The sequence below is a fragment of the Mustela lutreola genome, chromosome 7 (assembly GCF_030435805.1).
Source record: "Mustela lutreola isolate mMusLut2 chromosome 7, mMusLut2.pri, whole genome shotgun sequence".
NCBI lineage: Eukaryota > Metazoa > Chordata > Mammalia > Carnivora > Mustelidae > Mustela > Mustela lutreola.
In genome coordinates this window covers 100,440,208-100,457,986 of record NC_081296.1, presented here as the reverse complement: position 1 = coordinate 100,457,986, position 17,779 = coordinate 100,440,208, and the positions used below count along the sequence as shown (strand labels likewise).

Sequence of the window (17,779 nt, the reverse complement as noted above, 5' to 3'; positions counted from 1 at the left end):
ATCTTACCCAAAGTAAAAGAGTAGGCCCATAAAATTACCCCAAAGCCTTATCATCTTCCATGTTCCTCTACTGCCTCTATTCCCTTCTGAGTAGTCTCCTAGTACTAACTTCTTTTCACTTCTCTCCAACCATACTAATTTTTACATCAGGCCAGGCACACTCTTATCTCATAGCCTTTTATTTCGTTCCCTTTGCTTCCAGTGTTTTAACCCCATATTGCCACATGGCTTACTCCCTCATGTCCTTCAAAGTTTTACTCAAATGATGCTATTTCAGTGAGAACCTCATTTAAAAATGCTGCACCCCTCTTCCTCCCCCAGCATATGTATACTAGTATCCTTTTGCTGACTGACTGCTTAATTTTTCTCCATAGCATTGGTGACCATCTAACAAACAAGATGTTTATTTATTGGTTTGCTTACTCTTTCACACTAAAAGTCAAGTTCCATGAAGACAGGAATTTTTGTTTTGTTAGCTGCTGAATCCTTAATGTCTGTGGCAGTGCCTAGCACAAAGTGAGCAATAAGTGTATGTTTTTTCAGTGATCTAATGAACCAATGATATGTCTTTAAAATTCTTAGCTTTTAGATAATTTTTGTTTGTTTATTGTTAAATAGGATATCCAAATTATCTCATAAGGAAGTTTATGTTTGGCTTTCCAGAAAAATGGAAAGAGCATATTGATAATTTTCTAGAACAATTAAGGTAAAGTACTTCTTAATTTTTAAAAAATTAACTTTATTAAGATATAATTTATATTTGATAAGATGCACCCATTTTAGGTATAAAATTTGGGAGGCTTTTACAAATATATCTGTTTAACCAATTAAATTGGTTTTAACTTGTTTTTCGGGGGGGCAGGGAATGCTAGTTTTAAAGTTCTCTCTAATCCTGGATTTTTAGAAAGCAGTAATACTTTACTAGAATTTCTGTCATATGGAATAAATCTAAGAGGAAAATAATACCGTTGACATTTCAGGGAGCATCCTCATTCAAACACCATTTAAGAGGGATGTTGCTGTTAAACATGGGTGTTAAGTTCTTGGTCTTTTTTCATTCATTCCATCAGTAGTTATTGTCAGTTGCTTAGCAGACACTGTGTTGGCACAGGAAAGGCAAAGAAAATTTTATTAATTCTTGCCATTAAAGGAACTCACAGGGGATACAGTGATATAAGTTAATTAATCACAGTACCATTGTATAATTTATAGTGCTGGGGTGGAGGGATGGTCCTGTGAAGAGCCAGATAGGAAGTGTTTTTATGGGCATATTGCTATCAACTATTCAACTCTGCCTTTGTAACAGGAGAGCAACCGTAGACAGTACTTTAATGAATGAACGTGGCAATGTTTCAGTAAAATTTATTTCCAGAAATAGGCAACTGTCAGCAATTGTCCTGTAATTTTCTTACAATATTAGCTTAAGTAGAAAATGAAAGAGCATAGAGTAGTAAACACTTACAAGGTTTTATGATTCTTTTAAGGTGCTGTCTTTCAGTTCTTTGTGGGGGAAGAGGTAGAAGTCAAAGGTTTAAATAATGTAAGATTAATCTTTGCTGGGAGAGGAGCTTTATCTGAGGGACTTTATTTATATGTTCAGTTTTTTTGTTTTTGTTTTTTGAGAACAAATATTAGAGGAAAAATGCTATACTTGTTTTTAGGGCTTGTGAAAAGAAAGAGAGAAAGGCCAGACAAAAACAGAAAGTGGGAAGATTTGTCCCTGATATACAAAAATCATCAAAAAATGATGTGAGAGAAAACCAAACAGATGTCCTCCAAAAAGCCAGCACTACTTATGACATTGATTGTTGTCATTTGGGTATGTTTGCTTTTTTTTTTTTTAAATCTACACTGTTTATAGTGTATTTAGTTTTTGACTTGCACTGCCCTAAAATTCTTATTTCTTAATACTTGAAAAACAGTGCAGTTTATTCTCTGCTTACTTCTTTAAATATTATGTTTTAGTTCATCAGAATCAAGAACACTAATAAACATGGCAATGAAAGGTGATTTTCTTTCACTTTCCTAGACTTAAGTATTTAGGTTACCAACCCATCTTGGACCTATATTACAAATGCCTATATTTTTATATCAAATTGCATTTTTGTTAATAGACAAAACCAGTTTGCTTCCATGGAGGGAATGGCATGTTTTTTTTGAGTGACCATTGCTATAAGGTAGCTAACAGAACTGTTGCGTCACCTCTTTGCCAAAACTGTAATCTGCCTCATATCCCACCCTCCCTCCTGCTGGAAAAAAAGTATGAACATTAATTTACTACTCTTTCTAGATAACATTTCTTGAAAGTGAATTCTTTAATGTGGAAAGGCAGTTTATCTTCTATTTAATAATTTGTTAATATCTCCATCTTTGTACACATAGAAGTGAAAAATAGTAAGCGCAGTAGGTTGCCAGGAGCCACAGAATTAAACGTGTGCCATGGTAATTGCCAAAATAAACCACCATTAAGGCTCCCAGATGACCATGTAAATAATACTTTTCAAAATGGAGGAGGAAATGACTTATCTAATGAGGTAAGCTTTTACTGTACACTGTGATATGTAGAGTGGTGGTGTGATGCTACTAAAATTGTTCAGGACCAAATCAGAAATCATGAATTCTGTTAAATATCAGCTTTGACAATGCCTTGATACTTATTTTCTCCGTGCCTCGTTGGAAAAGTGAAGTCAATAAAACAAAGTTTAGCTTTTAGAGTAATGCTTAAATAAAGTGTGTTTGTGTTTGTTTGTGTGTTTGTATATGCAGTTGACATATCATGGGTATTAAATCATTATAGGAAATATCTAAGATAGTTGATACCCACATGGTGATTCCAAAACTCAAGCTCTGGCAAATGAGTTTCTGACTGCCTCCATTAATGAAATTTGTAGAACTAAATGTACCTAGATATTTGCATGCTTGATACATACTATGAAAATACTTGAGGTCCTGTTTGTAGGTAGTAGTTGTTAAAATAAAAAGCTATTTTTTTTGTTTTGAAGGAATTAAATGGGAAGAAAGAATATGAAAACTTGTCTTCAAAGAAACTTGAAAATTGTGAAAGAGCAGATGAAACGATAATTAAAAGTCAGAAGCAAGGTATTATATCTTTATTGATTTTATAATAAGCAGATAACTCTTATTTGACATGTTTTTAATATAATAATACTATATAATATTATGTTAAATATATAATAAAGTTATATTAAATATATAGTAAAAGTGATCTCAAAATTTCCAAATCTAAAGTGGTAAATGAGTATTACAATGGTTATAAGTGTCAGGGGCTTTTTTGGTGTTTTTTCAGAATACCAGTTTTTTTCTTTAATTGAGCCATAATTAACATACAATGTTACTAGTTTTAGATGTACAATAAAGTATGGTTTTTCTATAAAACATAATTTGCATAATAAAATAATCTATTACCTTACATACCATATTTACTTGTAGGTTTCCCTTACTTAATCTAGATATTAAATAATTTTTATTTATTTTTTTTTTAATCTCTTTTTTTAAAGTAAATTATTCACCCAACATGGGGCTCAAACTGATAACCCTGAGATCAAGAGTCACATGCTCTACCAGCTGAGCCCGCCAGGCACCCATAATGTTTTTTTTAAATAACAAAGCTATTATTTTAAATATGATTTTTGGAATGTTCATGGTGATATAACTTTACTGGGTTTACATTTAAAAGAAATGTTTAAAGACTATGAATTTTTTTATGAAATTAATGCCATCATTTAGCTATGTGTGTCGATTTTCAGTATGATTTCTTTGAAATCCTGCATACCAGAATTTAAAGAGTCTTTTCTCTATACATTAGCAATTTTCAGATTTCATGTTGAGTTAAATCCATCAGCTTAGTAGCATCTTTATTTTATTTCATAAGTGAAAGGAAGTGAAAGTGAAGAACATTTATTAAATGTTTAAAGACTATCAGGATCATGTGACTTAGGTTAAAGTATCCAGAATAGGATGAATCTTTATTCAGATTATTTAATAAAATCAATAAAAATATTCAGAATAGAAATATTTTATTTAAAATTAGAAAGCTTAAAAGTTTCAAATTGCCAGTTGAACATTTGAGTCAGATTTTGTGAGGAATTAAAAGAAAACACTTCCATTAGGAAGATAGATGATCCATTGAGAAATCTTTGATTACTTTTTTTTTTTTTTAAGATTTTATTTATTTATTTGACAGAGAGAGATCACAAGTAGGCAGAGAGGCAGGCAGAGAGAGAGAGAGGAGGAAGCAGGCTCCCTCCTGAGCAGAGAGCCCGATGCGGGGCTCGATCCCAGGACCCCGGGATCATGACCTGAGCCGAAGGCAGCAGCTTAACCCACTGAGCCACCCAGGCGCCTGTGATTACTTTTAATTAGTAATCTTTGATTACTTTTAAAAACTTTGATTACTTTTAATTAGTACCACTTCTTCATGAATTATAATTTAGTGGCTTCTTTTCTCCCCAGCATCCAACATTACTCATCAGTCTTTATTTTATCATTCATCTTGTAAAATGGTACATTATATGTGTAGGTTGTTGCAGTATTTCACTATGATGCTTGGTGTGATGGTTTATGGTTTGTATATATTACTTATAATGGCAATTGGATAATTTCTCTTATTTTAATTTGCTTTCCTTAATAGCGACACAGTATAATAAAGATTCCCAAGTTCTGGTTTGATTGTTATTCCATAATGCTTCATGGAGTTTGGACAACTCAGCAAAACTGTGTTTCCATTGCCACCATTAGGAATGATAATGGGGCCACAGAAATATAGAGTTCCTTATTCCCCTAACTAGGATAGCTTGCATTTCATGTAAGGAATTATATACCTAGTAAAGTTTTAGCAACACTAGTGGCTTTCTTATGTCACCTAAATATTTTACCTCAAGAGTTGATTTAATATATATTTATCATTTACTGCATATGTGAAAGGCTCTGTACTAACTCCCAACAACAACAAAAAAAAATCTAAAAATGTAGATAAAATTCTTACTATTAAGGATTTTTTTCCAGTCTAGTTCAAAGATAAGACAAGTTTGTATATTTATAATGCAGGGTACATTGTCAAACATATTATTTAAAAGTATTCAGGAAATTTGAAGGAGAACTTTTTATTCACTTGAGGGAATCAGACAAAGTTTGTGGATGAGGTGGATTAGAGAATGGAATTAAAACAAGTAGTGATTTGGTTTGTGAGTAAAGAAAACTCCAAGTAGAATGATAGTGAAAATTGAAAATCAAGAAAATTGGGAGAAATAGTGGTGCAGTAGACAAAGAATATAGGTCAGATTTGAGTACAGTGAGAGGTCAGAACTACATTCAAGGCCAGACAGAGGAGTTTATGTGTACACTAAGTAGACTGTAGGAAGTCACAGACTGGTTGGTATAAAAAATATGTTTATAATTGAGGGGCAATAATATGAACAGACTGGTGCTTCAGGAAGACTAGTAATGACAGTAATGTGTACATTGGAGTTTATGGGAAAAAATGTGTTTTATTTTAGAAAAAAAATTCTGTGCTTTATTTTGTAGCTAATTTGAGATTTTGATATTTGGTTTTGTCTTATGAAATTAAAGAGAGAACTGAAGAATCGAATGTATCCATTGACATTCTAACCTCAAGACAGCTGTTTTCCTCAGACAAAGAAAGAAAATGTATGGCTCTTAATCAGAAGGAAGCTTATATTTTAGTGACACCACTTAAGTCTAAAAAAGTGATAGAACAAGAATGCATGAAGTATAATCTGTCCTGTGGCACCATTAAAGCAGTAACAGATTTTGCAGAGCCAAATCATCAGAAAGAAAGTAAAACAGACTTAAATGGAACTGTACATTTGATCAATAAGCCCACAAAGATTTTCAAAAATGCATTTGAGTATAGTGTAGATCAGAAAAATAAAAACAAGGAAGATTGCAATGAATGTGATTTGCTCACTGTCAACCAGAAAATCAAAATATCTCATCCTAAAAAGGAAAAGATGGTCACCTCCAATTTTAAGAAAAATACAAAGTTGTTACCAAAATTGAAGAAAACCAAAAAGGCATCTATGTCATTTTATGAACATCAGTCTTCATCAGATTTGTCTAGTGAAGAGAGCGAAACAGAAAAGCGAATTAGAAAGAAAGCTGAAATTGCTAAGAAAACCAGAGCAAGGAATACCAAAGAAACAGTGGTTCACCTAAGGAAAAGCACAAGAACCACCACAAGGAAAATCCCAGTGATTTCTGAATCTGAAACTGAAGAAAGTGAAAGTGAATTTTATATCAAACAAAAGAAAGCTAGATGTTCTGCTAAAGAAAATCTTCAGAAAGCTGGTATTAGGAAGGAGTCTCCAATTATTGAGGCAATGGGCTCTAATGAGACAAATAGGCATTCCTTTGAATGTTTTCCTGGTATAATTCAGGATGAAGAATGGAATGAGAAGGAATTACAGAAACTTCATTGGTAAGTAGTTAGATTTGACTTTTTAAAATATCTAGCGTGGCCACAAAACAGTTGAAGATGTAAAAATTCCAATAAAGAGCTGATGATTAGAGTGACCTCTTATCATTAATATGGAAGATATCCAAAAACACATGAAGAGAAATTTATACAAAGAATGGAGGGAGAATCTAGATAACTTCTGACTATGTGCTTTGTGGCCATAGTTGGCCACAGCTTCCATATGAACAAAAAAAAAGTTAATCTTCCTTTCTTTCCCATTTAGTGTTTCAAGACAGCTACCCTCCCCCTCAAGAAAAGAGTAACTATGTGACTATGTAACTTGATTGTGGTTGTCATTTCACACTGAACATGCATATAAAGTAATCCCATGTATACTTTATATAATTTTATTAAGGTGGGGAAAATACTTTAACAGAGAAATGCTGCTGTCTTATAGTTTTAGAAATATTTTTTAGTTAAATTTATAATTACAAAACTTTGAAGCTGAATTCAGACCTGTAGATTATTTAATATGGTCTTTTCCCCCTGCATTTACAAAGTAGAAATAGCCTGAGAAATTAGGTGATCCATCCACGGTTTCATGGTTAGTGCTGCTAATAAACCAAATATGATAAGAATTGGATTTAGCTACATAGACTTGACAAGCAATTTGAATGGTGCAGTAGCATTGGAAGCTAGAGCATAGTTGAACAATGGAGAGTGAATGAGAGAGTAAAGACAACCTAAGTGGATAACACAAGAATTGTCAGTGTTAGGGAACAAAAAAATAGGTAAGAGTGTGAATATAAGGGAAGATGTGTGTTTGGTTGCTTATTTGTTTGTAAGAGGACTCAGAAGATGTGATTGGTAAGAGAAAAGATAGAAACATACCACGATCGGTGATTCATTTGCTTGAGTGCTCCCTAACCTTGTAATATTTGGAATTCATTTTCAGATCTACCTTCTTGAAACACTGTTCTTGAAATCTCTGTGCTATGTTCCTTCTCTTTCATTTTCCTAAATGTTCCTTCTCTGTCTTATTTTCAGGCAGAGAATTTTCCTTCTTCTCCAAAGTCCTTTGTTTTGGGTGCTTTCTTGCTAAGATAATCTAGTCTTCAGTGATCTTTTCCTTTCATAGTTCTAACTTTACTCTTTGAACAGGGATTCCCAAATTTGTATCCCTAGTCCTGAATTCTTGTATTTAGATTTCTGTTTCCCATGGGGCACCTGGTTGGCTAAGTTGGTTACACATCTGCTTTGGGCTCAGTCATGATTCCCAGTCCTGTTTCTCCCTCTCCCTCTGACCCTCTGCCCACTTGTCTCTCTCTCTCACTCTCTTTCTTATAAATAAATAAAATCTTTAAAATATATATATATATATATATAAAATTTGTGTTTCCCTTTGCCTGTTGGGCATCTCTTCATAAATCTCACAGAGATTCTAACATAATATGTCAAAAACTAAACTTATTTTCCCCTGCCAGTCTACTTGGCCTGACATTCCTGATTTTGAAAATGTAATTCTTTCCATCAACTGTGTTTAAACTTTATCATTATTGATTCTGTTTTTAAATCAGAGGAGTTCTCAAGGAGCTATAGATTTTTCCACAGGATCATTCCATCTGCACTCTTTCTCTTCACACTACTCTTTCAGACTCCTTATGCCTGCCTGAACTATGGAAGTAGCTTTGTATTTTTACTTTGTTGTTTGCATCTGTGTAATCTGCTTTATGTATCTCCAGATTAATTTTAATGTAATGTAATACTGTGCTTCTAACATCAGAAACCTGCCCTGCATTCTTACTAATCTTCAAATTATATAGAGATCCTTCTGTCTTGCAGTGACAGCATACAGTACTTCTACTTTAATTATCCTTTCCAGCTGTATCCCATCATTTTGTTATCATAACAGTTTTCAACCTTTACTCTATATCCATTTCATCTATGATTATTTTAATGAAATTAAGAATTTCGTTAAGAATGAAATTAAGATTCCAGTTCCCAAAAAGATAAGGAAAGCACATTCTAATGTTTTTTTGTGTGCAACTGTGAACAGAATGCATGGAACAGCTTTTTGTTGACTCAAGAAGCTAAATAGTAGCAGGCTGGTTTGGAAAGACTAGAATTTTAAGTACCACTGAAGTGAGGACATAATTCTAGTTTTCCTTCTGGTATTCCTTAACCTAGATTAAGGCCACTTAAAATGTAGAAGTGGGCACTGAGGCATGGCTAAGAGTTCAAAGAAAAGCCCTCCACTTCTGGCTTGTGGAGAAGGAAAAGGGACTACTAGCACTCAGCAACGGTAGAAGTAGTCCCCCAGTTCTCTTTTTCTTTTCTCCTTTCCCTTACATCACAGTCCCCATGTAATCCTGCAAGGATGAAAATCACAGCAGCATGTGGGGCCCACGCGGACCTAAAGCTCTGAAAGTGGGAAACCTTCCTCCAGTTACATATAGGTCTCAAAAGGGGAGGGCAACTGGGGTTCCTTCGTGTCTCAGTTAAGTGTCTGCCTTCAGCTCAGGTCATGAAAGAAAAAGGTAGAGCTACCTGTGTTGGCATTTTTCTCTTTCTGTTCTTTGGGCTTGGCACTGCAGAAAGATAGTTGTATGAAGTGTACTGCAGAGCTGGGTAACTAAAGCGAACCAAAAACAGGAAGCACTGCAGGCCTGGCTTCAGAGCCATCTACTCCTCCTGCTTCATGCCTCTCATGTAGCCTGTTTGGCCAATAAAGGCACAGAATTCTTTAGTCAAAAATTTTTAAAAAGCTCCAGGAACTAAAATTGCAAAGGGAGGAGCTAGGGAAAGCAACCCTATATAAAGTTGTTTATGAACTTTTGAGCTCACCCCTAAGTTGCAAATGTGAGGATCTGATACTAAACTGTATACCCAAGACTGACAACTGAACTGAGAGGTAGAGTGCCACCTAGTTTTTAAGCCAGCCAGCCACTTTGTATCCCCCACACAGGATATTTTAATAGCACTGCAAAGCTTTAAAAATAGAACATACTGAAACTACTACCACAAAAGACTGACTGGAATTTATAGCTCAGGTTACAACCAGATTGCCTGCTAAAACAAAAACATTAACATTTTGCATAGATAAACATGACCAAAAGTTTTACAGTATTTCAAAATGCCTAGGAAATAGTCCAGAATTACTCAGTATACAGAGAAACAGGAAATTTTCGATTTATTTAAAAAAAAAAAAAAAAAAAAAAGCTAATGTTGAGATGACACAGATGTTGTAATTATCTGAAAAGATTCTGAAGCAGGTGTATTAAAATTGTCCAGGAGGCTTTCCCAAGAGCTGACAAGATGGTGGACGTGGAACAGCAGAAGCACACCTTCTGCAAGTTCACCTTTGGCATCGCAGACCTTGACCAGCTGCTATACAGTCCTAGGAGGTTGTTGCAGATGATGTATGGTGCCTAGCTGCAGCGGAGGTGAAACTGGAGTTTGTGGGAGAAGCCATACTCACTGCTGGAGCACCTGTGCAAGACCAAGAAGGAAGCTCCCCCGCCACGGCATAATCCCGAGGTGCTCCTGCAGGACATGATCACCATGCCCAAGATGGTGGGCAATGGTGGGGGGGTCTAAAGTGGCAAGACCTTCAACCAGATGGAAATCAAGCGGGAGATGATTGGCCACTACCTGAGCAAGTTCTTCACCACCTACAAGCTTGTGAAGCACTGCAGGCCTGGCTTCAGAGCCATCTACTCCTCCTGCTTCATGCCTCTCATGTAGCCTGTTTGGCCAATAAAGGCACAGAATTCTTTAGTCAAAAATTTTTAAAAAGCTCCAGGAACTAAAAGCAACCATTCTTGAAAAGAACAGAAATTCAGAAAATTTGACAGAAGACAAAAAGGCTCAAATGAAAATTTTAGAACTGGGAAATAGAATAATCAAAATAAAAAACTTAGTAGATAGGCTCAGGAACAGAATGGAAATGATGAAGGAGACAGTCAATATCAGAAATGAAGGAATAAGAGAAATGGTAACTATCTGGGTAAATACAACATACTGTTTTCTTGAATTCTTTAGAATGTTTACTGGTTGATAGCCAATATTACATTGTATGGTGGAATTTTGAATATATGAAATTTAATACATAAAACAACAATATATAGAGAGAAAGGATGGAGACTTATGGTAAATTTTCTATTCTACTCAAAGCAGTAAAATATTGATTCTTAGTAGATGATTATGTTTGTAGTAATCCATAGAGCAACTACTAAGAGACTATAGAGAGGTATTTTCAAATATACATTATAGATATAATACTAAAAAAAATTTTAATCCAAAAGAAGACAGAAAAGGAAAAATAGAGAAATAGAAAACAGAACAAAGCAGACAGCTAATAAAATTATTTAAATCCAAATATAATTATTTTAGTGGTCTGAACGCACCATTTAAGACAGATTGTCAGCATGAATTTAAAAAATCCCTGCTGTATTGCCATGTAAGAGAACTTCAGAGGTGAATAGGTAACTTACAAGTGGAAAGATAGAAAAATACCATGGTAACTCTTAGCTGAAGTGGCTATACTAAAACCTGTCAAAGATTTTAGTGCCAAGAAAATTATCAAGGATAAAGAACATTACAAAATTAGAGAAATGTTAATTACTAGAAAAACAACAATCTTAAATATATATGCATCTAACTAAAAAAACCCTCAAAATACATGAATCAAAATCAGAGAACTAAAAGGAAATGACTGAATTGAAAAGAGAGGTAAAACCACATTTACAGTTGGAAACTTAAATGCTTTTCTGTTGCAATTGATTGACTAGTAGACAAAATTAGCAAGGCTACAGAAGAACTGAACAACACCCATCAGCCAACTATCTAATCAACATTTATAGAATAATCTACCCAAAAATAGGGGGAAAAATACATTTTTTTCCAAGGATAGGTGGATCATTCACTAGATTGAACGTTGACTAGGTCATAAAAACATCTTGACAGATTTAAAATAACTGGAGTCATGCGTAGGGTGTTTGTTCTTTGACCATAGTTGATTTAAACCACAAGTCAATAAAGGAAGGCTAACAGGAACATTTCCAAGCAGTTGAAACTTAAATAACACACTTGTGAATAATCCATGGGTCAAAGAGAAAGAGGTCTGGGGGAGAAAAGATACTGAACTGAACAGAAATGAAAAGATATGAAAATTTGTGGTATGAGCACAGAAGTTCACAAACAACTTTATGGGGTGGTTTTGTAGAGCTCCTCTCTGTTGATTTCTGTGGAAATTTCCACATAAATGAGTCATGGTACACTCTTAGAATGAATGGACTACTGGGTAATAAAAAGTAAGAACTACTGATAATGTAACAACCTGAATGAATTTCAGAGGCATGCTGAATGGGGAGAAAAAAAAAGGCAGCTCAGAAGGTTACATCCTGTATAATTCCATTCTGGAAAGACAGAACTAAGAAAACATCAATGATTGCCAGTTGTTATAGTAGTGGACACAAAGAGGAAGCGCTAGGAATTTTTTTCAGTGTAATGAAACTATTATGTATCCTAATTGTGATCATGGTTATACAAGTCTTTATATTTGTTAAGATTCATAAACCATATCCAAAAAGACAATTTTACTATGTTAACTTAGGAAAAAAATGTTAAGATGCCTATACTGCATACTCTTAAAATATTTACAGATGGCATGCTTGAGTTTGAGCTCTGCTTTTCTAGTTTTGTTTTGGTTTTGTTTTGTTTTTCCCCAAAGCTCTAATCCCAGCCATGCCTTTGAAATTTACCATACTACAAATACACTACTTTCTGTTCCCTAACTTGGCGTCCTGTCTCCTCATCTTCATTTCTTTGCAAATACTATTGCCATATTTTCACCTGTTGTATTTTATCCATCCTTCAAATTTTATCTCACATGTCAGTCACTCCTTCCTGTCACCTTTCTTTATCATCACTTATTCCTACTATCCCACTTAACTATATATAATGATTCTTTCTTAATTAGGTATAATACTTAATGCTTCTTAGAAAATAAAGTAATTCCAATCCTGACTGCATAGCACAACAATCACCTAAGAATCTTTTGAAAAATTCGAAGTGTTGGCACGTAAACCTACTAAATTGAAATCTTTAAGGGTAGAGTCTGTGAATCTATTTGCTTATTTTAATAACATTTGCTTGCTTGTACATTTGATGTAACCTCCTCAAGTGATTCTTAGTTGCATCCCACTATTTTGTACTCCTCATCACGCTTATAATCTAGTTAGGAAGTAATTACTCTTAAGAGGTTTATGAAAGTATATCAGGGTAATCTGACTTAGCTTAAGGAGATACTTGAACTAAGATCTGAAAGACAATAATTATTTAAGCCAAATTTTCATGATAAGTTCATTTTAAATAAAACAGTAGAATAAAAGTGGAAAGGAAGAAAGCGTATTTACGAATACTGAAAGAAGGCCAAAATGATCAGAGTACAGAAAATGAGGGCAGAGCAATACAAAATAAGATAAAAAAGACAACAGTGTGAAAGTCATAGTAAATACTTTGGTTTTTATGCTAGTGAGTTATAAACGCAAGTTATATTTTTCTCCCTGTTATCTATAATAGCAAGTTTTAAGTAGGATTGGAGTTACATTATATTTGCTTTTTAACATTATCTGGGATAAAGTAGAGATGTGTTAATTTTAGAGTAATTAAATGCATTAATTATTTTTATTATGAAAAATAGTCCTGGCAGTTCTATACTTGCAAATTAATTATGTACACAATAGGGAAGCCTGAGCCTTCCATTCCTTTTAGTTCTTCACTTTAGAACACCTGTGGAATAATTAACTGCAAAAAGTGGAGCATTCATTAGTGTTTAATGCTTGTAAATATTTGTCTTCCTTTTATGCACGGAGAGAGTAGTATTCTATAGTCAACTTGTCCTTTCACAAGAGCTGATTTGTATAGATTTACAATTAGATTAATTTATTAAGTAATACCCTAAACTCATCATTTCCTAATTATTTTACTGCATTTTATTATTACTGTCTATGCCTTAAGGTTCTTTACATCAATTATATCTATATCGTGGAAATCCTGTATAATTGTGTCTTATCACACATTTCTTACTGCACATTCAGGGACATTATGTTGGTAGCTTAAAATCAGCCACAATAGAGGTATTTACCATATAGAAATTGGCAAAAACCCTATGAATAAAGGACTTTTTAACCCCAGAGGGCTGGTTTTTAAAATTTACCAGCATAATGCTGTATAGGTTAATTGATGAGTTAAGGAGATCTTTTCTGGCTGAACTGTCAGCTTAACCACAATCTGTAAAATCTGTTGGGGGGGGAGGAAAGCAGAAATATGTGTACCAGTTTCTAAATATTTACAAATAAACTTTCAGAATATAACTCATTTATTTGGTGACTACCTTATATTGACAGTTTTTTTTCTCTTTCAATTTTTATTTCCCTCAATTATATATAAAATATTGTGTTCTGTAAATTATGATAGATTGAGAGCAAGAATAACACTTTTTGTCAAGAATTTATAACTTGAGAATATATAGCAACTAAGAGCTCATTCTCCAATATACTTAGCACCAGTAAGATTAGTCATGCTTGAGTCCCCCAGAAGATCAGATCACCGATAGTTAGACTTAGGTAAAAGATGTTGAGAGACCTGAGATGAATTTCAGGTTTCATAGAATACAACAAAATAGAAGATACATACCAAATATGTAAAATTACATCTTCATATTTTAAACACTCAAGTAAGTTACTGAATGGAAGGAATAGTTTCTTCTTCCCAGTTATCTAGAATGGTTTTGGTTAAAATTCCTTTAGCTCAGTAAGTCTCATTGGTTTAGTGGTATCCATTCAGGAAGTTGTTTTTGTTAATTTGAATTTCTTGTTCTTTAACTGGTTTTGGTCTTCTGTAGTGCTTTTGCATCTCTTCCAAAGCACAAGCCTGGTTTCTGGTCAGATATAGCTATGGCTGTAGGTTCTCGATCTGCTGAAGAATGCCAGAGGAAATACATGGAAGATCCGAGAGAAAAAGGATCCCAGAAACCTGTCACTAAGAAAAAAACAGTCAGTCCCAAAGGCCAAAATGGTAACCTTTGTAAATTGTTTTTTCCTAGTTCTCAATATTGATTTCTAATCACTCACTAGATACATTTATCTATGTATTGTCATCTTACAGGTATTTTCTCCAAATTTTATACCTAGAAAGAATTCTAAAGATCATCTGTTGAATTTTTTTTACATCTTATGCAGATAGTTAATCCCATCAATAGTAGCCTTAGTATAAGCCTTATGCTTTGAATTTATTCTAGAAAATCTCCACTTAGATCCAGAGATTTCAGTATCTGGTTTATTTTTCTAAGAGTCTAATTTGAGGCCACTTGGTTAGGGTCCCCTAGAAATTCATAATAAAATTCAAATTAATTTTTCATATTCCCCAGGAGTACACATTCCTGCTCAAGCCTTATGACATAGTTTATACTACGCTTTGGAAATATTCTATCCCTGTCCTAATTCAATAAGGTTTATATTTTTTACAAAATCAATAAATTGGGCATTCAGCAAAGGGAATGTAGGAGGTAACCTTTCTTTCCTTCTGGGTAAAGACCTTTTCCACCTTACCCTGGCTGATCTTATGTAGTTTCTTCATGAGTATTCTGTGGGCTAATTATATTGCATAGATCCTAATACAGAAAGAATCTTCTATTATATAGGAGATGTATTAATAGAGGATGCATTTACTTAATATAAATATACAATTTAGATTTTACGAAGTCTGTTAACTTTAGAGCATTACTATAAATTACCAAATCCTTATCAAAATGTTTTGCTGACTCCTAAGGCAAGATAGTTGATGCTGATAAGAAGCAAATTATTAAGATAACTGCCAAAGTGGGAACTCTTAAAAGGAAGCAGCAAATGAGGGATTTTCTGGAACAGTTGCCAAAAGATGATCATGATGATTTTTTCAGTACGACACCTTTGCAGAATCAAAGAGTACTGGTAAGTGTCTTAAGTTCATGAAATCATTGCTTTCTTTATATTGACTTTTTACATCCTTTTTTTTTTTTTTAAAGATTTTATTTATTTATTTGACAGATAGAGATCACAGACAGGCAGAGAGAGAGGAGGAAGCAGGCTCCCTGCCAGGCAGAGAGTCCGATGTGGGGCTCAATCCCAAGACCCTGGGATCGTGACCTGAGCCGAAGGCAAAGGCTTTAACCCACTGAGCCACCCAGGCGCCCCTATCTTTCATTTTCATATATGGTTAGTGTTCATCCCTAATATTTAGGCCAAGGACTGATAGTTCCACAGACATGACTCAAAGTATAGTATAGGAAGCAGTCTGCCAGTACAGGCTCTTCTCATTAGTGTCCAGACTCTACACTTCAGTGAGTTTCAAAGGTAATGGGTATAGAGCCAAATTGAAAACCCAGAAATGTTAAAATAGGCTAAATGTATATATTTAAAATTTCATATGCAATGAGGCAAACTTATAAAATTATTTCTTACTGTATAGTAAATACAGTGGAGAGATTTAATGGCACATAAATCTTGTCATTTGTATAAATGAATTTTTATAGTATGAAAAATCATAATTAAAAACTTCAGGAGTTGGGGGCACCTGGGTGGCTCAGTCAGTTCAGCCACTGCCTTTGGTTCAGGTCATGATCCCAGGTCCTGGGATCTAGCCCCATGTCGGGCTCCCTGCTCAGCGAGGAGCCTGCTTTTCCCTCTCCCTCTGCCTGCTGCTCTGCCTACTTGTGCTCTCTATCTCTCTGTCAAATAAATAAAATCTTTAAAAAAATAAAAATAAAAAAATTAAAACTTCAGCAATTGGGAAAAAATATTTACAAAATATAATGCCAGTGTTTATAATTAATTCAGGTGTTATTAAAATTAATAAAATTTGTCAACAGGTGCCTGGGTCGCTTAGTTAAGTTAAATGTCTGACTTTGGCTTGGGTCATGATCTCAAGGTCCCGGTATCCAGCCCTGAGTCAGGCTCCCTGCTCAGTGGGGCATCTGCTTCTCCCTCTCCCTCTGCCCTTCCCCCCACTCATGCTTGCTGTCTCTCTCTCTCTCAGATAAATAAAATCTTTAAAAAAAACATGTCAAATTGGGGAAGGTACGTGCTATGGTGAGTGCTGTGAAGTGTGTAAACCTGATGATTCACAGACCTGTACCCCTGGGGCTGATAATACATTATATGTTTATTAAAAAAAATGTTTAAAAATTATAAAACAAAATGTCAAGATTGCAGGGAAAAAGTGGGCATGAAAAAATTTCAAAAGACTGAATACTTGGGGAGGTGGTTATATTAGCTTACAATCAAAAGAAAACTAAGTATATGTATATATTCTAAGTTACACTCTTTTGTAAAAATGAGTTAAAATATCCACTAACAAAAGCAGTGGAGATAATGATGTAGCCATACATTAGTGGATGTAAAATGAATCATACCCTTTGGAAAGCATCATGGTCTTGTTAAAGAACCATTAGATTAATTGTATTCATTGGAATTTATCTTAAGAAATTCAAAAGAAGCCAAAAATCTTTTTTTTTTTTTAAGATTTTATTTATTTGAGAGAGGGAGAGCAGAGAGGGAGAGCCAGCCTCCCCACTAAACAGAGAGTGCAACGTGGGGCTCAGTCCCAGGACCTTGAGATCATGACCCAAGCTAAAGGCAGATGCTCAACCAACTGAGCCACCCAGGCACCCTGAAGCCAAAAATCTTGACAAGGATATTCATGGCAGGTTGATCTTTACAGTAGCAAACTAGAAGCAAGATAAATACAATATAAATATTAACTGCAAATTTGAGACTATGTCTTGAATATAAATGTAAATGTTAAAGAGTAGTAAGATTAATGCAAAAATGGATACAGACAACTCATTGAAATGTAAAAATTCAAAGAGTTGTTTTGTTTTAGTGAGCTAAACTTAAGTAGTTTTTAAATTTACTCAATTTTTTAAAAATTTACTCATTTCTTCATATTGTTACATCATCTCCAATACTAAAAAGTTACACAATGCTTTAAGAATTTAGTAACATCATTTTCTGGGGTCTTTTAGCCTACACAAATAAAGGAAGATATTTTAAGGGAGCCATCTGAGGCTCTTACTTTGTTTCCTACATAACAGCCATGGTCTTTTTGGGGTTATATCCGTTATATAATACTACCATCATTTCAGGCTTCTCTAAGGTTTTAATGTATCAGAAGGTAAAATCTTAAGGATTGAATTGTTTATTGGAAATATATATACACAAAAGTTTAATATTGCTTGAATTCCTATTAAGTGCCAAGCATAATAATCAATGAATTACTTCTGTTTTGTTCTGTTTACACAGA

General features: G+C 34.2%; 1 protein-coding gene across 2 annotated transcripts in view; it reads left to right on the top strand.

Moving 5' to 3' along the window:
• Window positions 1-17,779, top strand: part of MIS18BP1 (MIS18 binding protein 1) — a 47,301-nt gene that overhangs the window by 21,301 nt on the left and 8,221 nt on the right. The window contains exons 6-12 of one of the 2 annotated variants that reach the window (XM_059182012.1): window positions 619-706; window positions 1,662-1,819; window positions 2,383-2,534; window positions 3,003-3,099; window positions 5,590-6,457; window positions 14,343-14,515; window positions 15,269-15,429. In XM_059182012.1, coding sequence (XP_059037995.1) covers window positions 619-706; window positions 1,662-1,819; window positions 2,383-2,534; window positions 3,003-3,099; window positions 5,590-6,457; window positions 14,343-14,515; window positions 15,269-15,429 — 1,697 coding nt within the window. Of the gene's footprint in view, window positions 1-618; window positions 707-1,661; window positions 1,820-2,382; window positions 2,535-3,002; window positions 3,100-5,589; window positions 6,458-9,727; window positions 10,430-14,342; window positions 14,516-15,268; window positions 15,430-17,779 lie in introns of those variants that run through there. The other variant, XM_059182013.1, reaches the window with a different exon arrangement.